This window comes from Podarcis pityusensis, assembly GCF_964106645.2.
Source record: "Podarcis pityusensis genome assembly, chromosome: 3".
In the NCBI taxonomy this organism is placed as follows: Eukaryota; Metazoa; Chordata; class Lepidosauria; order Squamata; family Lacertidae; genus Podarcis; species Podarcis pityusensis.
In genome coordinates, this window is record NC_138026.1 from 60,202,897 (window position 1) to 60,224,731 (window position 21,835).

Genomic DNA, 21,835 nt, shown 5'->3' on the forward strand with positions numbered 1-21,835 from the left:
TTTTTATTCATAAAATAATTTGATTTTTAAAATAATGGTTTCATGGCTTGAAGCACAAGTACAGAATTTTAAGCACAAAAGGGGCTAATAGCACATTAAACAGACCATCTTCTCCACATGCTCTGGACTTTATTGTGGAATAGGGGGAATGAGAATGTTGGAGAAAGAGAGGAAGAGCTGATTTACACAGTAAGAGGAACCTAAGCCTTCAGGATCCAGCCGACTTAGAAGGAGACTGAGGAAAACAAAGAAGAAAGATTCATATGTAAAATACTGGCTTTCCTGATCTCACAAGAGCCAAGAGACAGCAAAAATAAGGAAGTTGGAAAGAAGTCATACAGTTAAGACTCTAATATTTACCTGCCTTGTTGGGGGGGGAGCAAAGAACTGGATTTCCACTATAACCTTGAGGTGCACCAAACCTAAGGCCAGAGTCCATGTCTGAGAGGCTGGACATAGCATCATTACGCAATAAAAGCTCAGGCTAACGGAATTTTCCTAGGTCCACTTCAGTTGTATCAACCAAGTGTAATCCCACAAGGCTAAAGTACAGACACATGGTTACACTAGAGCAAGATATGCCGGCTGGCATCCATTGCCTTTGCAAGGGATCATTTTTTAATTAATTATAAATCCCATGGAGTCCAAGCAACCTAAAAAAGTTCCAGTGTTGGTACTCTCAAAATCTCTTGTTGGCACTTCCACAAGATGGAATCTCATACACAGAATTTTAAAAAAGGCAATTTGGACAGGAATATGATACAAGCAGAGAGAATATAAAACCAAGAATGGTACTTCAAGCACCTACTTCTCAAGAACTAAGAAAAGGCAGCCAAATGACATGCTCAGAACATCCTTAGCAACATATTTGTTAGTTTGTTCCAGAATGCTTTGAGATCTAAATGTAAGATCAACTATTTGCATTTTATCTGCCTATCTGATTATCTCTCTTCCCATTTCCACTAGGCTTAACATGATAGAAATTCGAGTTGGACTTGTTATGCAACACATTTTTCACCAAAATTTCCTCTTAAAATACTTACTTAGGCTTTTTCTTTGTGACTTCACCTGTACTCTTGTGAAGCACACTCAATAACCTCCTAATAGTGGCAGGCTCGCTTACAGTTTGAAAATGTAAAAGCACCTGAAACAAGAGCTTGTTTTAATTGACAACTGTCTTAAAACTATTTTCAGCAGATGACAGAACGTGAACAGGACCGAAACGCTTCAATAAATGCATTTTGCAAGCTACGAGATCAAAGATTTTGCACGAATAGCTGGGAAAGGTTCAGAAAAGAATAACCAGAATACTCAGGGGGTTGGAGCAACTGACCTCTAAGAGGAAGGGTTACAACATTTGAGGTTTTTTAGTTTAGAGAAAAGGCAAGTAAAGGAGAGGGACAGGATAGAGACATACAAAACTATGTATGCATGGTGCAAAGAAGGTGGATAGGGAAAAGTTTTTCTCCCTCATCAAATTATCCAATGAAGACGAATGTTGGACAATTCAGGACAAAAGGAAGTACCTTGTCACACAGCATGCAGTTAAACTATGGAATTTTCTCCCACAAGAGATAGTGATTGCCACCAACTTGGATGGCTTTAAAAGGCAATCAATGGCTACTAACTATGACAGCTAGGTTCTACCCCCATTGATGGAGGTAGTATGCCTCTGAATAAATATTGCTGGGAATTACAGGTATGGGAGTGTGTTCAGGCTCTGCATGTGGGCTTCCTATGGCCACCTGATTCTGCACTGTGAGAACAGAGCACAGTATGAAACAAAGCAGTTCCATTTGCTAAATGATCTCCGTGTGTAAACACAACTTGCCTTTCTTCTCATCTTCCCATGGGTCGCTGCCCTCCCCAAATCTACTCCGGAGCATTGAAAGATCCCCCAGAATACATTTAGGGGGTGCATGGGGTGAGTGGAAGGGAGTTCTGTTGTGTAGTCAGAAATCCTTGCACTAATGTAAATACTTTTTTGGCTACCACCCAGAGTTCTGAACTAGATGGATATTTGACTTGTGTGCAGCAAAGCAGGGACACATCATTGTGCAGTACATACAGAATGAATCTGATTAAAAAGCAGGCACATGCATGACTGATAAAATGCTAAAACACAGAACATAAGGTCTTCGGAAAACAAAGACAGTGCCACACTTACAGGGAAGCCTTTGGTGATAGGAACTTCAATATTGAAGATGAGGATCCGAGCTCTGAAACGTGTGCAAGCTTTAATAGATTCCTTGGGGCAACAAAATATGCACGCAACACTGCAAGAGAGAATGTGAAGAAACAAATCAAGCTAAGTGCATCTGGGTTTTAAATGTGGCAACACCAAGAGGCATGCTTAGATGACAAACTAACATGGAGACTGCATCAATTCCCACTGTCATCCTTTGGCCTATACCAGGCTGATGCCTTCCCACAGTGGTCAATCCTATTTGTGTGTCCAGACTGTGCCAGGGTGAGGTTTGCCCTCAGTTGGGCTTGATAGGATTGGCAGCAGCAGTGCTACCAACAGGTACCCTAGAAGTAATGCATTTATTACTGTTTGGGGATTGCTAGCTCTTCTACACGCATTCTGTTAGGCAGGAGGAGGTACGGAAGTGGTTATTTTATGTATGTTTGGGTAGCACATTGCTTTCTACCATATTGTCCCAAATGCTCTACAAAATTCCACATACATAAAACAAAGTAGAGAGTAGCAGTTTGCTATGGGTTCTCCAAGTAATTTTTAGAGTGATGTGCGGAGGAAGGTGGTGCTATTTGTTCACAACATTATAAGTTGGGCAGAATTATGGCTTACTGAGAGCTTTCAGCAGCAGTCTTCTTAACTCTTTCCCCCTCTCTCTAGCTACTTAGTCCATCATGACTAATACGAACAGTGATCACCATATCAAGATCACTAAATCTCTTTCTTTTCTCATCTCCATCTTTTAAGTCAAATAATATAGATTCAGTCATTCATTCCACTAATTGGTAACAAGTACAGAGAATCTCTGAGGGTGCAATCCTAACCCCATTTATCTGGGAGTAAGACCCACTGAAATCAAAAGGGTTTCCTCCTGAGCAAATATGGTTAGGATCATGCTATTAAATATTGTTAATAATCAAGTGACCCATCTCCTGCTTCTCTCCTTCACACATACCCAGCACCACCAAACTGAATTAACCAGTTAAGATTCCCTTAGTATGTCAACTCCAGTACTGCTCTACATAATAAACTCTAATGGTGCTTGTTTTTATGGAGATTAGTACCTTAATGTAGAGTGCCACTTTTAGCTCTTGTTTCCCCCCCCCCCCATATTTATTTGGGAGAAGACAAGAGCTAACTCTTCCTTGGTCATCATAGTCTCTTTGATACTTTCTGCCAAATTTAACCCCTTTCTGCTTCTTTTTTGAGCCCCATCTTCTTTTGTCACCCTTTGACTGGTCTATCTCAGTCAAACAGCAGTCACATTGTACTGTTTCTCTTCCTTACAGTACCAAGTGTATTAGCACTGTTAAAATAACTGTTGTTCAGTGGCAGTAAAGATTTAAACAAAAACAAAAACCCAACGTTGTACGCAATCTATTTGAGCACTCTTTTGCCTCCCAAAACTCCAGATGAATATACCAACAAATCGTTATGCCTGGCCCTTATTAATTTTTTTAACCCAACAATTGCCTGACTGTGATCAAGACCACTGCCAGTTTCACAGCGTCACTTGCATGCAGGCTAGGTGATTTGCAGTGCTCTTGCTATCCAGGTAGCAAGCCTCCTACACCCTCCCTCCCCAACCGGTAAACCACTGATTATCAACTGCAACGGTTAGAAAGCTTCATGTTAAATATAAACCGTTGCTTAGGCAAAGTCTTTTTTGTACTCACTTGATTTTGATGATATCCATGCCAGTCAAAGTGAGAATAACGTGATCTCCCGCTGCAGCCCAATCCACTGGTTCATCATGTAGGGCAATTCCTAGAAATGAGTAAAACCAGAACTAAACAGTGAACTACCTTGGTTTAACTGCTACAAACAGCTCTGTTTTTGCCAGTTCTGCTGCATCAACCACGACTCATCAGTTTTCAGTATGAATGAGGTGATAGTAAAAGCTGTTGACTAAAACCTCAGACAGCTTTTCTTCTCGGGAACTACCATCATCTAAAGTCACCTTGCCTTACGGAGTGAGTTTTCTGCAAGTCAATGTTGAGCTATATGCCTGCACAGGTGTCACAATTTTGAAAGTATGACTGCACAAGAATTTAAGAAGGAATTTATTATTTATGGTACAAGCACCCAGTCCGCAAACTTTTAAAAATCTCGGTCGTACCTGCTTTCATTTTTCACCAAATGAGTTTTTGTTTGCTTTCGATGTAATGGTGAAACAAATGGGTGTGCTATGAAGCACACTAAACTCTGTACTAAATTATATGTATGAATTACTGAAGAATTCCTGCACTTATATGCTGATGGCTAAATGCACAAACATCTAGAGCTTTGAAGCATTCATGTGGTTGCTGGAAACCGTAACTGGAAAAAGGAGGCAATTTTGGAAAAAGTGTTCTGGAAATGCTGTACTTAATCTGAAAGTGTTAAACTTTTAGAAAAAGCACTGTACTGTTATATTAATTTAATGCTTGATTTTACAAAGTTATCACCTCATATTTGGGATATACATAAAGTAAACCCAAACTAATAATAATGCCTTGTCCATTAAAACAGTATAATTGTTCAGTTTAATCTACAATAAAAATATTCTGAAAGTTGTGAAAACCTATAAAGTATAAGCTTGGAATGCAGTCCAGCTATGCACACAAACACACTGACTCAGCTAATTCTAATGGAAATTAATATTGCTTTGGAATGTGACTTCTGTAAAGAATATTTTAAGTAGCCATCCTATATAAAAAATGTTAAATGAAATAAACTGAATCCTGACTACTAGGATTATTTTCTCACAAATGTTGAAGTATTACAGTCTGAAAAAAGCTGCTTAGAGAAATCTCTATATCACTTTCTCTCCCTCCCTGTCTATGGCATTCTTACTATGCCAGCTATTAGTGAAAAGTTCAACAGTAACATGACAGCAGCTATATTATTGTTTCATTCTAATAACCGAAATAATGCTAATTATTTAAGTACTTCCATACGACCTTTCAACCTAAGGAAATTTTAAACTTTAAAAATTTGTATATAAACACAGAACCTGCAATAAAAATTACAAAATATTCAGTAACAATATCTTACTAATAAAATCAAATAGCAGCAATTAAAACAGCTGCAAGGAGTGAGCATAAAACTGGGTCAGATAAAACAACCAAGAAGAGCATAAAGACTCCAGCCAAATGAAAAGCTTGATGAAGGGGTGGGGAGGGGAATTACCACCTTACATTCAATAGAGGGAAAGCGAATCAAACATATCTAGATAGGGAATTGCACAACTGGGTGTTGCAACTGGGTGCCTTCCATTGCCACCAGCCACATTCAATCAGAAGGCAGCAGGATGTGGGGCAATACCTCTAAAATGATGACAATAGTGAACAGGTTTTTGTAGAAGCATGTCATTCAATATCTTGGCTCTAACCCCCCCCCCCCCCAAAGTGGAAGCCAGTGAAGATAGGGGGCGGGCAGAGAAAATATGCTTCAATAAATGTAAGAGTGGTGCAGTAATCCAATATTGATGTCACCACGGCAGTTAACCGTTTCTGCTTTATCCAGGAATGCCTGCAGCTGCTGCAAAAGTGCTCTTGGACACAGCTGCTCTCTGGACCTCCAGGAGGAACATTCACAGTTCAGAAGGAGGAATCACCCATTTTTCTTTGAGGTTTTCACACTGGACAGTGTAGATTAACGCATTCTAAAGCTGCCTGCAGGGTAACCCAAAGTGAGATCATCCATCAGCCTGTATAATATACCTTTTACAGTGCAAGTTTCATTAGGAGGCATCGCTAGCAGTCGGTCTCCAACTTGAACATATCCTGCTTCAATTTTACCAGTCACACAAAATCCCGATCCTTGATCTGCAACAAAAACGTTGGTTGGAGACAGCAAAAGGATCATGCAACTTCTTTGAAGGTTGCACCACCAGAGATGCAATTTTTGATAAGATAAAAATAGTTGCACAATTGATTTTACATTGTAATGCAAAGCGAGTCTTTTATTTTATCAGTAAAACAAATCTCAAACATTGCAATAAGAAAACAATAAACATCCAACCAGTAAGTTTTCTATTTGAAAAATGTACTCAAATGTTTTATGTTCCGTTGGGCTACCTATTGTGCTTCAGTGGTTTTAAAACTATTTCTCACCAAACCTACAAATATGTGACTGGCTGGAGATGTTAAAACAGAGGGATTATGCTGGCACTATGGTTGCCATTCCAGCACCAAGAACTGTACTCTTCTGCAAGCACAGTTCTCAGTTCAGTCGGGGATTCACAGTGGATGCAGTGTCTTCTTATTTCCTATGGTAGCCCTGACTGTCAGCTTCTTCCCTCTTTGCCTCAGCTTTGCCCTTTGCAGAATGAGTAGGGAGGAGGGTGGGGAGAAAACTAGAATTAGTTGGCTCTGCCTGCCATTGGCTCCAGCTCTTCCTACTACTGCCCACTTTGCTTTCCATCCTACCAGTCCCAATGGGCAACAGCTGCCACTGCATACACAGAATCTTTATTCAATGTGTGCCTAACCATTATTGGAGAACCAGGGTGGAAATTCTTTCAGGACACTTTTGTTCTGCCCTCTCTACGATGAAAGTATCGGGGAAGGGGAGTGGGAGAAGCATCCTAGATTCAAAAACCATTATAGGTGCCAACGTTCCCATGTGCCGACACATCTGCTGAACTCAGCAGGTGTTTATTTATTTTCACTTAACAAAATGTATAGATTGCTGTAGCAAAGAAAAATCTAAGCCGTTTACATTAAAAGTTTAAAGTACTTATTTTAAAAATGCAGATAAAATCAACAAAATTTAAAAACAAGTACACTGAAAATACAGATAAGAACAAAGGAACTTAATAAAAGTTACAAAAAGTCTGGCCAATTCTCCAAATTTAAGAACTGCAGTGATAGAAAAAACATTTATAATTGTGGATACTGTGTATTGCACTACTGCAACAAGCTATGCAATGACCCAGCTACACCAGTACATGTACTTCAGTCAGTAATGAAAAGCAGGATATTACCTATTCTAAGTAGCATTTCTAGATTAGTTTTTTTAAATAAATATTTTTAGGAAATTTGTTCACCAGTGAAGGGAAATTGTATGACAGAAATTTTATTTTTTTTAATACTGGAAGAAAACTTACTAACCTTTAAAAACATCCGATACACATAATCTGAATGGTTTCTCCACAGATCTCTGAGGTGGCTTGAAAGAATCTGTAAATAAACCAATGTGCTCTGTGAATAGCTATGTCCTTTACTTTCTTACAGCAAGCGATATTAATTTGTCTCTACTGCATTCCCCCAGCTGTGTACTGAAACTGTTCTAAAAATCTTACAGAAGTAAACACATACCTATTTGTTCTAACAAGCATTTTCCTTCATACCATTTGGTCAGCTCACTTGCTTGACTTCTTGTGACAAGATTTTCACCACCAAGCCCACTTGTAGGTATATAAGCTACATCCGACTCCTGGGTGAGAGAAGTGTTTAATTTGCAGCATGAAATTGGAAAGCAACTTTTCCAGTAGTATTTCTAAGCTTTTGAAACTCAAACTAAGATTCTTCTTGTGGAAGATAGAAAGCTAATGCTACTTTATCAGTTACTGAAGTTAATTAATGAGTCCTGCACTTCACAGAATATTGAAGGAGAAAGTAACACCTATAGCAATCTGATCCTTTCATGACATCACTGTATAGAACATCTCTCTCATACACATCCCCACACACCTTGAACTGACCAATGACAATTCCCTTCACACCTCACAAAAGGCAGGGCTCAATAAATCTATTGGTCTTCTCGCCAGTGACAAAGGGCCTCTCCCTCACCTTGCAAGCCTTGCTGTAAAGCTTTACTTGGCTTAAACTCTCTCTCCATCCTCTGCTCACCACGGAGGAAAGGAAAGGAAAGGAAAGCAGAGGACTAGAATTCTAGTTCATTAAAAGGAATTCTTGGCAGTCGGTAGCAAATTAAAGTATCAGCCCTTTGAAGAGCTGAAAACCTTTTTGCTAAATGCCAGCATAATTTTCAAGTCATAATTAGCCAGTCACCAGAAATTTTGTCACAGCCCTATCACATATCATATCCACACGTTTAGAATGGGGCAATATCATTTTGTGACCTTCCCTGTACCCATAGCAGTGGATATAGTCATTGAAAACTCAGATTTTTAATCAGTCTCTTGAATTCTATATCATTTTCTTTACCTTAAAGCCAGCTTGCTTTAGGAACTGCCCGAGCTTACTGACAATCTCCTGAAATCTTTCCTGTTGCCAATTGACCTAAAATAAACACATAATATATCACCAAAGAAAGATAAAGTACAAACACCATTCTTAACACAAGTGAAAATTATCTCTTGCCAAGAAGTAACATTAGCAATAAGACACCCCACTGAAAAATAATTATAAAATAATAAGGTAACCCAGTAGAAAGAACACTGAGTGCTGAAAGAATCAAGAAAATATTCATTTAAGTGCCAGCTAAGCCAATAAAACACTTTGTACGTGTACCATTTTTTCCACAGAATTTCATTCATCTAGAATTCAACAAAATATTACAATTTCCTTGGAAAATAACCAAGCTCCATTTGTAACAACTTGTGTGTTCTCTTCTTGCAGAAAATAAATTTTAAGAAAGTCAAGGGAAAATACCTGGTCCATTTTATTGACAGCAACTGCCAGCTGTGTGACTCCAAGAGATCGAACCAACAGTCCATGTTCTCGTGTTTGCCCACCAGTCTCAAATCCTGCTTCAAACTCCCCTCTGCTGGCATCCACCACTAATATAGCCACATCAGCCTAAGGAAGAATAATTGTTACACAGTATTTCTTGGCATTTATTAACCATACACAGCCGAGCCCAACCACATCCGTAATTTCTTCACAAATACGCTTCTTTCCCCCCTTTATGATAAAATGCATGCATATCTGAGTCACTCCAAAAATGTAAAGCCCCAATGGCACCCATTATATTGATACAGTACGAACTACAAAGCTAAGATTCGCTATGCTCTTGCACAAACAGTGGAAAATGTATGGATCTATTATATATTTGGGAAAGCTATGGTTTGTTTGCTTTGCATTTGGACAATGCTTATGATATAATAAAATTTTACACAATGGTTCCTGAGATAAGAAGCAGGTCTGTGTCTATGTTTGAAGACAGCTGGATGCCATTTTGAATCAAGATGGCATACTGAACATTTCAAAACTGCACAGATTTTAACCACTAAGTACTGCCAATGAATGAACTGTTACAAAACTCAATTCAATGTGTTATCACTTCTTATTTATAGACAGGTGACGCCAATAAAAAGTCTTTACCATTGCAGCTCCTGTGATCATATTTGGAATGAAGTCTTTATGGCCAGGAGCATCCATCAATGTAATAACTTTTGTTTTTGTCTCAAATTTGGTCATACCTACATCCATTGTCACTCCCCTAAAAATAAAGCACAGGCATTAAGTGTGTCACTTACAATCCTTTCCAAAGTTTACCTTGTATTAATAAATGAGTGCTCAAAATAAACCACCTTCTTTGGGATAAGGACAAAAGAGTCTAATGTGATTATAGTGCCATTCTATGATAAAGGCACCCACAAAATAATTTTTTAAATCATGGTTACAAGAAACAGCTATCACCAAGTTGGTACAGTTAGCAATCCTGAGAAATGTGTCAATGTATGAGCTTGCAATATCAGAGGAAGCTATGAAATGAGAATGTGCTTACATGCCAGAGCACATCCAAGAATGGTCACCACACCAAAGAAGAGCAGTCTCATGGCTACTTCATCATGGAAACTAGTCATGCAATTCAGCACTAATTCTGCTACATAAGCAATGGCAACAAACAAAACCCAGTATCAATAGCCTTAGAGAAGGATATTTGCAAACTGTATGGAGCATCCTGAGGTTCCCTGGAAGCTGATCACGGGTTCCTTAGTGAGAGTGAACTAACCACCACCCCCATGCAGTTATTACATCACAACCAATTACATCACATCCAAATATGCACCTTCACAGGAGAATTTGGGGTATGTTCTTGAGAACTCCCCATTCATGTGGAGTACTCCTTCAATTATACTGCTTCATATGGGATAACACTGTGGCCCAAAAAACCAAGTGTTCACTCCATAAAATGATCCAGAATCTTGAAAAACACATATAAGGAGTGCATAGTGAACAAGGGTTCCATGGCAGATGCTCAGAACATATAAGTGGTCCTGTTGGATCAGCCCAAAGGTCCATCTACTCCAGCATCCTGTAATCACTGTGGCCAGCCTATGTCTGAAGGTTTGATGAGAAGGACCTGAATGCAACAGCACTCTCCCCCACTTGTGGTTCCCAACAACTACAACTAAGGCATACTATCTTAAATCGCAGAGGTAGTATGCATAGTAGCCATTAATGGTCCTATCCCTCTTCCAACATTCAGCTTCAATGGATGGTCCTCAGTTCTAGCATTATGAGTGAGAAAAAAATATTTATGCTTTCTCCGTGCCATGCATAATCTTATACAGCTTTTTTTCTCAGCTAAAAAGCCACAAATATTGCAACAGTTTCCTCAAGAAGTGTGGCTCCAATTCCTAAATCATTTCGGTTGCCTTTTTTCTGAACCTCTTCTGACGCTATATTATTTACCAGGTGAACCATCTAGGACTAAACACAGTGTTCTAAGTGAGGTCACAGGAGATTCCTCTACAGGCAAGTCTTTGCAGAAAAGATTCCTTTCATGCAGAAAGTATGAATACAACGGCTTCTTTCCTCAATTCACAAGAAGGGAGAACAATTCTATCAGCATAGCATTTATTGCACTAATTTAATCGTATCTTATTCATGCTAATGGTAAACATCAATGTGCACTATTAAAAGTGCATTACAAATAATACTTCATACATACACACACACACACACACACACACATATATATATATATATATATATATATATATATATATATATATTGTATATTGCTCACCTCTCTCTCTCTTCCCCTGTCTCATCCAAGACCCATGCATAAGCAAATGATGCCTTTCCAGCTTTCTTTGATTCTTGCTCATATTTGTGCATAGTTCGTTTGTTCACATTGCCCAGAAGATACAGCAAATGACCCATGAGGGTACTTTTTCCAGCATCAACATGTCCTAAGAATAGGAAATACATGTGGGATTATCTCTGATGGATACATGTTAAAAGCCACTTGAGGGAAGAATTGTTTATGTGTATTCAGATCATTTTCACTCCAAAAAAATATTACCTATTACTACAAGGTTAAGTAGATGTTTTCCTCCTTGTCTCTTCTCCAGCTCAGCTTTCACATCTATTTGCTGTTTTGTTTTTCCGGACTTTTTCACTGAAGTTGGTGTCAAGGTTGGTTCTTCTGATACTTGAACAGTCTGGGGTGGAAAAGCTGGTTTAGGTAGAATCTCAGTAACCCCCACGTTGGCATCTCCAGCTGAGAGTCCCTTTTGTGGCATATGCCCATTCTCTTCAGCATTCACACTGGAAAAAGCAAAGAATGAACTTTAAGAGAAGAAGAATTTCACAACTATACAGAACAAATGAAATGCATTCTTACATGCAAAATAAACTGCAAAATAAAGGAGCAGAGGCAAGCTACCAAACAGCCACAGACAGTGGGTAAATACAGACAATCATTTACTAAACTGTGACTTACTACAGTGTGAATGTCAAGCAGTTGGCAGGGCAGAGCAGAATCAGTACAGAAGGGACTCATAGCACTCTTCTTCCCTGGAGTTATGAGTAGGCACAAAATTGTGGCAAGGTGCCCTTCACCACTTGGTCAGACCATAGCCTGCCAAATTGTCCTACTCACTCTGTGCTAAGTTCTCACTTGGCAAATGGTCATCTGCACTTACCTGCTGAATGGCTTGCTTGAAATGCTGGCTTTACAAACGATAAACTGTTGTTTGGTAGCGTACCTCCACTCACAGAAGGCTCTTTGATCCAGCTGAGACTTCTGCTAGCAGAACAGGTAAGGGGGCAATTTTTGCCAATTCTCCCTCTGCCTGCAACGCCCCCCCCCAAAAAAAAACTGCTCCAGAATGGCGGGGAACCCTTCAGAAGAACACGGGAGATGGTGTGCAGAAAAAAAGGGAAATTGGCAAAAGTCATCTCCCTCTCCACTGCACAGATAGAAGCCTCTGCTGAAATAGAACTATAAGTAAAGAGACACCACATGACATAAACCTCCATGTAAGCAATATTGCGGACGCGGGTGGCGCTGTGGATTAAACCACAGAGCCTAGGGCTTGCCAATCAGAAGGTCGGCAGTTCGAATCCCCGCAACGGGGTGAGCTCCTGTTGCTCCGTCCCTGCTCCTGCCAACCTAGCAGTTCGAAAGTACGTCAAAGTGCAAGTAGATAAATAGGTACCACTCTGGTGGGAAGGTAAACGGCATTTCCGTGCGCTGCTCTGGTTCACCAGAAGCGGCTTAGTCATGCTGGCCACATGACCCGGAAGCTGTACGCCGACTCCCTCGGCCAATAAAGCGAGATGAGCGCCGCAACCCCAGAGTCGGCCACGACTGGACCTAATGGTCAGGGGTCCCTTTACCTTTACCTTTAAGCAATATTGCTGTGAAGGGGCTGTTTCTGCAAGAATTTGGTGGTCCTGCTGCACACAAGGAGCTCTCCACACAGATCTTTGGATCAGGACCATGGTCTGCCAAGAGTAATTCTGAAATGCATACTTTACTCAATTACTCTCAAGAAGACATTGCTGCTACATATGCTTGAAGGCCTACCAAGAGGGGATTTGGAACTATGTTTGTGATTCTGAGTAAGTCTGTGTATACACACACAGAGAGAATCTCCAGCAAAAGTGTCAGGTATATATGCACAAGTATGTGGAGGTATAGCAGAACATAAAGAAAACTAATAATAGTGAAAGTAGTTTAAGGTGGACCACCTGTTGAACTGTTGCTCAAGAGCACGTCATTTACGTTTGGTTCTTAAGTAAGAGTACACAGTCAGGATTACTTAACACAGGTTTGAGCCATAGCTATGAAGAGATGCTGAACATACACACTTGCTTTATAAATTTCGAATGTAAACTATGAAGACTCCAGCAAGATGCTGACCATGCAAGATTGAAGTTGCTCCATTTGTTTTAACGTAATGTTTGATCACAATATGTGGTCATATCCATTGCCCTAAATACAGGTATATGTATGTTGCATTCAGACTATCTGTTACTTCCACTTTACTGATTTTATTTCAGAATTCCCCCTCTTCAAACCTTCAGGCATAGGTCAATTGAAATGTCTGGTTGAGAATAACTGAGTAAAGAACACATTTCAGAATTACTCTTAACAGACCATGGCCCTGCTCCAAGGGCCTGTGTAAAGAGCTCCATGTTTGCAGCAACGCCACTGGATATTTGCAGAAGCAGCCCCATGCATTCTATTACCTGCCATGCTATTTATACATGAAGAGTTATATCTGCTTGTAGGCGGCTCTTTAATCTAGCAGAGGCTTCTATCAGTGAACCAGTCCATTGTCAGAATGGCCGTCACAGGTCTACAGATGGACACCATAAAACCTCTCCTTTTCCCCTCTTTCAATCATTATACTTCAAATAACTGAGCTTGCAACAATTCAATTTGCAAAGTTGTATTTTAAACTAACCTCCAGAAAATTTTGCACCCTGTGAAACAGATTATTTTTATGTGGCTAGCTGTTTTCTCTGTGCTACTCAGAGTGAAAGATTCTTTTTCAAAAAAACTCACGAATGCAAGATGCCTTTTTCTGAAAGTAATTATGAGTCAAACAAGAAGCCATGCTGCTCAGTTTTGTGACATATTGACTAAATTTCTGTAAAAATAGACCCCAAAAAATCTTGATACAGGTGCACCAATGTGAAGGAAGATGATGCCAGTATACCTTGCAAGGGGTGAAGGCTTACCATGGAACTTCAAAGCCAGTAGTTTGTCTCTTTCCAGACACAGTCATTTTGGTAACTTTTGGCACGACATCAGATTCAATTCTGCTTGTCTGGGAATCTCTGACTTTTCCTAGTAGGAGAGAAAATAATGCATATATAGCATAAGCGCAGTGCAAACAGGCTTAAATTCAGTGTAGTCCAATGTGTTATCTTGGCAGATTTAGCAACTGATAACTTTTAGCTTTCTAAAAATCAGGTTTGCTAAAAATAAAAATTTGTATAGTTGTATCCAAGTAAAAAGCTGCTTTTGTAGAAATGTAGACTATACATGTGAACATTCGGAGCAGCTTATTAAAAATTTTAGCCACCCTGAGCTTTTGAAAGTGGAAGAAAAGGAAACCTAAAATTAACAAATAAAATATTTATTCTGTATTCTATCTCAAAAGGTGTGCCAAAAACTTGTAGCCAATGCCCATTGTATTTGGCATACTAATAATGGAAGTTTTCTTATGTAATGTTTTTGAAACTCCCCTAACTTCAAATAGGAGAGGTTCTCATTTTTTAACCTTCTGTTGATGCTGTATTTGAGATAATATCCTTTTTAACATTTTCTTCCCCACTCTGAAAGACTTAGTTGTACTGCCCGTATTTCTCCTTTTATGTGTGTAAAGCACATATAGTTATATTTGTCTGAATGCACTTATAATTCTTTCTCCCTGTATGTGTTCCCAAATAATGAGGTCCATCTTTCCAGACATTTGTTTCTTTTTGCAAACTTCTGAGTCTGTGTGTTTCTGCTGCAGTATTCTAGGTGTTTTTATTCCACTGTGGCTGATGTGGCCTTTTAAATGTGTCTTGCTTTTTCTTATTATGTTATTTTGTGGTTTTATATGCATGTTATGGTTTTATATTGTAAACCACCCTGTAATCTTCAGACGAAGGGTGGTGTATAATTTAATTCAAGCCAGATATTGACAGGGAAGGGGAATGACATTTTCTTAAGGGATAGGGTGAGACAGCAGTTCGCAGCTTGGCGCCACAACCAAGTGATTGCCTACTTTTATGCCATTCCATTTCAACTTTTGCAATTATCCAGTCCTTAAAAGAAATACACACATGCACAAACAAAATCTTTCAAATCCTCAGTACTGAAACATTTATTTATTTATTTTTAAAATATGTTTGACTAGGGACATGGGTGGTGCTGTGGGTTAAACCACAGAGCCTAGGACTTGCCGATCCTTAGGTCGGTGGTTCGAATCCCTGCAATGGGGTGAGCTCCTGTTGCTCGGTCCCTGCTCCTGCCAACCTAGCAGTTCGAAAGCATGTCAAAGTGCAAGTAGATAAATAGGTATCGCTCTGGCGGGAAGGTAAACGGCGTTTCCGTGTGCTGCTCTGGTTCACTAGAAGCAGCTTAGTCATGCTGGCCACATGACCCGGAAGCTGTACACCGGCTCCCTTGGCCAATAAAGCAAGATGAGCACCGCAACCCCAGAGTCGGCCATGACTGGACCTAATGGTCAGGGGCCCCTTTACCTTTACTATGTTTGACTAATTTGCATAATTTATTCAACTTACGGAATGTAGATTTCCTTGGTTCAGAATTTAATTGTCCCAGGGCACAAATACCCTTCACAGTATTCAGTAATCTCTCCCTCTCACCCACACTCCAGTGTGCTGTACTTGGTTCTACTTTGTTAAAGCTGTGGGCTGCACTAATGGTACATTTCAAAACTGGTGAGTTTAACATGTTAACAGAATGTACTGAGCAGAGGAAGTCTCTCATCCTGCCTGTCTAACGCTGCCCTAGATTCCCTTGCCTACTGATGAACTGGGGTCATCACCCAAGTGTGTGACTAGGTATGGCCTCGCTCTACTTCGAGACGTTCAGCAACTTGCAAGCTGTTTTTGAATAATTCCCCAAGAAAGAAGAATGAGTTATTTAGAAAAAGGTTATTTCCTAAATAGAAGTTACACCAGGGGGTTTCCAAGTAAAAGCCCTGTTGCTTTCAGCTGCGACTTCTTTATAAAGCTTGTGAGCCTGTACACACACGGTAATTTCTTGTTCAAGTAAGATGTTCAGGGCCCCCAAGTAGACACACTCATGTATGGTGTGTGTGGCAAAGAACCAGGCAGGCACACTTTCAGACTGGTAGCAATTTCCATAACTGCAGCAACCACAATAACTAAGAGCCACCTGGATCTCACAGTGCATTTGTCATATGAGCAGAGCCTCATATAGCCTGCAAAGACACACAAAATGCTCTGAGTTTAGGGGGGGGGGGACTTTGAAAATACCACAAACAGATATCTTAATGGCTCCCCCTGCACCCATGCGAGTTCTTAAGAATATAGGAGTCATCTGGAGTAGGCCAAATGTCCATAAAGTCCAGCATTCTGCTCTTACTGTGGCCAGCTATCTATGGGAAGCTCACAGCCAGAGCCTGAGGTAACCTAGAGAGGATAGCCAGATCCAATTCTGTGAAACGTGCCTAGATAACATGCAACCTCTTCCTGATATAATCCAGCGGGCTATCCCGAAGTAATTCCCATCAATGTTTTGCCCATAAATGTGTCACCTAATGATAAAACATTGCCTACCACCTACTGGAAACAGAGAGCAAGATTCAAACTTACTGTGCTATTGTTTAGTATGGAATCATCGTCGTTGTGCAAGAAGTGGTGCGTAAAGAGCAACTGTCTCAGAGTATGATAAAAGTGGTTATACACCAACTTTCACAAGTACAAGACAAGCCCTGGATTCAGCTCTAAACTAAGAACAGGTTCCGTTAGCAGAATGGCTTGTGAGAGCAGGGTGCCACAACTGGTTATCACCCAAACTGACTACATGCTCAGATGAAAACAGAGTTTTTTAATTGATTAGTGCACATTTGACAGACATGATGTGCATTTACACCACACAATAGAATCAATAGAGTTCAGTATGAAAAGAATGTCACTCTGATTGCAAGAAAAACACACAAAATCAGATATTGCTGTGCGCAGCTTAAACTTGTTCATGGGATTTTGCTTCGTTTTACAACTGCATTGCTCTAGTTACATGTGAACCACCAAATAAGTATTGTTCAGCAGAGTGAAACAAGCTACCTGCCCAAACTGACAGAAGATTTAGGGAAAAGAAAATGCATGGGAGCACAGCAAACAAATGAAACATGACTAGCAGCCCAAGATAAATGAGAGTCCAAGCTGTATAAGATATAAATGAAGATATCCATGGTGCCCAAATTGTCTAATATGTTCGGTTCCATCTCAAGCAAACTGTTGCCTTCAAGCTGTGAGAACAATATTTCAGGAATCATTTGCGCAGTAAACATGCTTCCCAAAGGCGGTCTCTGATTATCTGATTCTCACATTCTGCTATAACCACAAATGTGTTTGTGGTGTTTCCTTATTCAACGTATCTTACTAAATGACTCCAATGTGTGTTTCATTGACAATCAGGGAAAACATTGTGTGATGTTATGCGCAGTTGTCTGACCATAAATAGGCATGCAAAAAGCAGTGTCAGCACTAAATGGGGGATAGCCCTACCAACATTTCTCTACAAACCAGTTAATCTAAACTGAAAGTTTATGTAGTCCAAGGTAACGTTCAACACAATTAATAGAATTTCTGTTGAGGTTCTGGTTCGTTATGAGTATGTAAAACTGAAAGTACAACATGTAACGAGTCGATACTTTTACTGCAATTCAGTCATGTTTCCAGAAACGAAGTAGTATCAGGCAGCAAATCTGACGTTACCACACCAGAGGATGGTGCTGTTAACAGATCAGTTACCAGTGTGCTTTAGAAATCAAACATAACGAAACCTTTAGGCCTAACTTATGTTCACTGATTTCATTGTGTCCACTCTGAATATGATTTAGTCAGAGGCAATCCTAAATCTTAAACTCATGATAGCATCCACATGAGTGGAAGTCTCAAGTTTAAGCAAATGTGTCTGCAAATCTTCAGACAGGCTCATCTACGCAGGAATAAAAATTACACCAGCGTGTGACCCTTCTATTATGAGGAAAGCATTTCTTCATTCCAAAGCATGTTAAATGATAAAATTAAAGTTCATACAGAAACCAGATGCCCAAAATGCACATAGGGTTGGGACTCTGGGGGTGAAACTACATATATGAAAAACAAGGTTGCCACTGAAAACAGCAGTCCCAATTGAGTTCTCTGCCTTCACATCTGTACCTCCAACTTACTGTGTCCAGATGTCATTATGATTAACATCCCCCACCTCCAATAACATGGAGTGATGGGTGTCAAAATGTTACTGCTACCCCAAAAAAGTGCACAACCCAGGCTGCTGCTTTGGGTGGAAGCCTTGTGCATCTTCCACAGAGTCTCTTGTCCAACACAATGTTGCTGCATACACTCAGCATGTGTGCTATTAAAATATATTTCACTTTGCCCTTCTAGATGAGCTATAGTTTCAGGCATGATTCATCATCAAGTATATCCCATAAGAAGCTCTGTGGACAGAGATCAAAGCACCCAGTCCTAAATACTATGGGGAATGACACTGTTCCTCCCACCACCTAATAAACGTACATTTCATACACTACTGTCCAATATTCTTGCTACATTATCCACAAATTAAGTATGGAAAAGAACTGCAGTTTTCCAGCCCATTATAACTTTATACTTTGTAATAGTAAGTTAACCATTCTAGGGACAATAAGAATTGACAACTTGAATAATTCAGCAACTTTAAAAGATTTTCAATTTTTGTGCATCTGACATCAAGTTTACATTTAACCAGCAAACCAAATACAACTTTCTGTGATGCCATTACATTGGAAACTATATAAAAAATGCAAAGCTAACTGGAAATTAAATAATAATAATAATAATAATAATAAACCATCTGTGTGCAGTGAAATTAAACGAGCCCCCCCCCCCTACACTCAGTCTTGTTCACACTCTGTGTGCTTGTTGGAAGTCAATTACACCACTATTTTTTTTCCATTCAGCAGCCCAACAGCCCACCGTTGGTGCGGCTGACTATACTTCTGTATCTCTTGCCCAAAGGATTGAAGAAGTGCTGGCCAGGGTGTGAGTCATCCCTAAAAATTTTCCTCGCTCTCCTGAGGCAGCAGTCTCCCACGATGTCATCTGGCGAACTCCGAGGACAGCCCATGATGTCATATGCTGTATTCGCCACCCTCTGTAGGGACTTCCTGTCAAACCAGTGTACCACACTGTTGTACAGTATGAAAGGACACTTTCTATTGTGGCCCAGTAGAAGGAGATCATCAATTTTTGTTTGACATTGTTCTTTCGCAAGACCCTGAGGAAAAGGAGTCTCTGTTGGGCCTTCCTAACCACCTGGGTGGTATTGATTTTCAAAGTGAGGTCTTCACTGGCGTAAACTCCCAGGAATTTAAAGGAAGAGACTCTCTCCACACACACACCCCTGATATACAACGGGGCTAGTTCCTCTCTCTTCCTCCAAAAGTCCAACACAATCTCCTTTGTCTTGCTGTTATTCAGGTGCAAGTTGTTCTCTAGGCACTATGTGCAGACTTTTTGAACCTCCTCCCTATATACTGATTCATCTCCACCTGTAATTAGACCCATTATGGTGATATCATCTGCAAACTTAATAATTGCAGTGGATGGATCAGATGAAATGCAGTCATATGTATACAACGAGTACAGGTAGGGACTCAGCACGCATCCCTGTGGGGTGCCAGTGCTGAGCTTCAGAGAGGTAGATGTAACAGGCCCAATCCTCACTATTTGTGTGTGATCCCTCAAAAAGTCTTTAATCCAATCACAGATGGTAGGGGAAAGGTCCAGGTCCACCAGCTTTTTAATAAGAATGTCCGGAAGGGTGGTATTAAAAGCCAAGCTATAATCAATAAACAGCATTCTGACATAATTCCCCGGTCTCTCCAGATGACTTGCTGCAAGGTGAAAAGCTGTGGCTATGGCATCATCTGTTGACCTATTTCTCCTGTAACCGAACTGGTGTTCTTCAAAATCCGGTGGAAAACATGTCCTAAGTTGTTGAAGAACCAATCTCTCAAAGCATTTCATCACTACAGATGTTAATGCAATGGGTTTGTAGTCATTTAGGCAGTTAATTGCTGTTTTCTTTGGGACTGGGACAATGGTGGCTGCTTTCAAACATGATGGTACACAAGCAGTCTGCAGGGAGATGTTAAAAATCCTTGTCAGGGCCCCTGCTAGTTGATCAGCACCGTTTTTTACCACTTTCCCCAGCACCCATCCGGACCAGCCACTTTGCTAGGATTCACCGCCCACAATGCAGCTTTCACTTGATGGTCATATAGAATAAGTAGCTGAGAATTTATAGGCTGGCAGGCAGGAGCCGTGACACTTGATCTTTCTACCTCATAGCGGGCGAAGATGTTCAGCTCTTCCGCTAACACATCATCAGCCTTAACTGTGTTCCTCGTATTGCCCTTGTAGTTGGTTAGGTGCTGCAGTCCCTGCCACACTTGTTTCGTGTTGTTATCGGCTAGGCAATTCTCCACTTTAAGCTTATATTGTTGTTTTGCTGCCTTAATGCGTTTCCTGAGCTTTGTTCTTGCCCCTCTGTATGTATCTGTGTTCCCTACCTTAAAGGCATTATCCCGAGCTTTCAAGAGTAACCTTACTTCAGCAGTCATCCAGGGTTTGCTGTTCCCATAACCTCTAATGCACCTCTCCATTGTTACATTGTCGGTGCACACTTTGATATAGGAAAGCATAGGAAATAAAATAAACACACACTGTTCTCCTTTGCACATGTAAATGAGATAGATTTCATAAAAAGATTTTATACCTTTTAAGTGCACAAAAATAGAAGGCAGATGACCTGTAGTTATTGAAACTTAAAACAGCAAGTTAATTCATTTTATAAATCCCCATCCGGTGAGCTTGCTTTGGCTTAGAAATGGAAAAATGAGCTAGTAGTTTGAAAATTTCAGTCTATATTGTCTTTCTAATATCTCTGCCTTGCTAAATATTGAGCATTCCCCTCCCTACTTATTATCTGCTCTTCTCATTATTATTAAGTGTGAAAATCCACCAGTTCCCAAGGACAGTATCACCTAGAAATTTTTAGCGGCAACACTTACAATGTAGTTTACACCAGGAGGGGCAACCTGTGGCTGTATACCTGTTCTTGGACTGAAACTCTCATCAACCCCCAGTCTGGCCAATGGTGAGGGCTGACGGAAGCTAAAATCCAACATCTCACAAGGGCCCCCATTCCTGTTCTATGTCTCTTACACATATAACCACGTATATTGGATTTGTTAATTCATGTATTTTTCAATAGTAATTTTTGTCACACCAGAACAGATTTCTGAATACACTGTAAAGTCAAACACAAGTTCACACTTTTTCCTTTCACCATTAATATGCATGTTAGCAGCACAACTGTTTTGTAGTACTGAGACCTCTTACCTATATACTCAGATTAGTTTACGTTTGAAGCGACTTGCATGATAAATGAAAGTCTGCTAATAACTACGTGACACATGCACCTGTCCATTCAACATCTTTTTTTGTGTATTGGGGAGATTACAACTGTAGCATCGGAGCCAACTCTGCACATCCAGGCACTGTGGTCTAAACCAATGAGCCTCTTGGGCTTGCCAATTGGAAGGTTGGCGGTTCAAATCCGTGTCATGGAGTGAGCTCCCATTGCTCTGTCCCAGCTTCTGCAATCCTAGCAGTTCAAAAGCACACCAGTGCAGGTAGATAAATAGGTACCGCTGAAGATCAGTGTGCTATGGAGCAGCCAGAC

At 40.2% G+C, this 21,835-nt stretch overlaps 1 protein-coding gene across 1 annotated transcript in view; it reads right to left on the reverse strand.

Annotated features, from left to right (window-relative positions):
* HBS1L (HBS1 like translational GTPase) overlaps positions 1 to 21,835 on the reverse strand; it is a 42,618-nt gene that overhangs the window by 3,520 nt on the left and 17,263 nt on the right. The window contains exons 5-16 of the mRNA XM_080999655.1: positions 14,077 to 14,185; positions 11,408 to 11,652; positions 11,129 to 11,294; positions 9,475 to 9,592; positions 8,803 to 8,949; positions 8,356 to 8,430; positions 7,504 to 7,621; positions 7,297 to 7,365; positions 5,905 to 6,009; positions 3,877 to 3,967; positions 2,168 to 2,276; positions 1,044 to 1,144 (exon numbers count right to left, since the gene is read on the reverse strand). Of these exons, the coding sequence (XP_080855781.1) occupies positions 1,044 to 1,144; positions 2,168 to 2,276; positions 3,877 to 3,967; positions 5,905 to 6,009; positions 7,297 to 7,365; positions 7,504 to 7,621; positions 8,356 to 8,430; positions 8,803 to 8,949; positions 9,475 to 9,592; positions 11,129 to 11,294; positions 11,408 to 11,652; positions 14,077 to 14,185 (1,453 nt within the window). The remainder of the gene's footprint in view (positions 1 to 1,043; positions 1,145 to 2,167; positions 2,277 to 3,876; positions 3,968 to 5,904; positions 6,010 to 7,296; positions 7,366 to 7,503; positions 7,622 to 8,355; positions 8,431 to 8,802; positions 8,950 to 9,474; positions 9,593 to 11,128; positions 11,295 to 11,407; positions 11,653 to 14,076; positions 14,186 to 21,835) is intronic.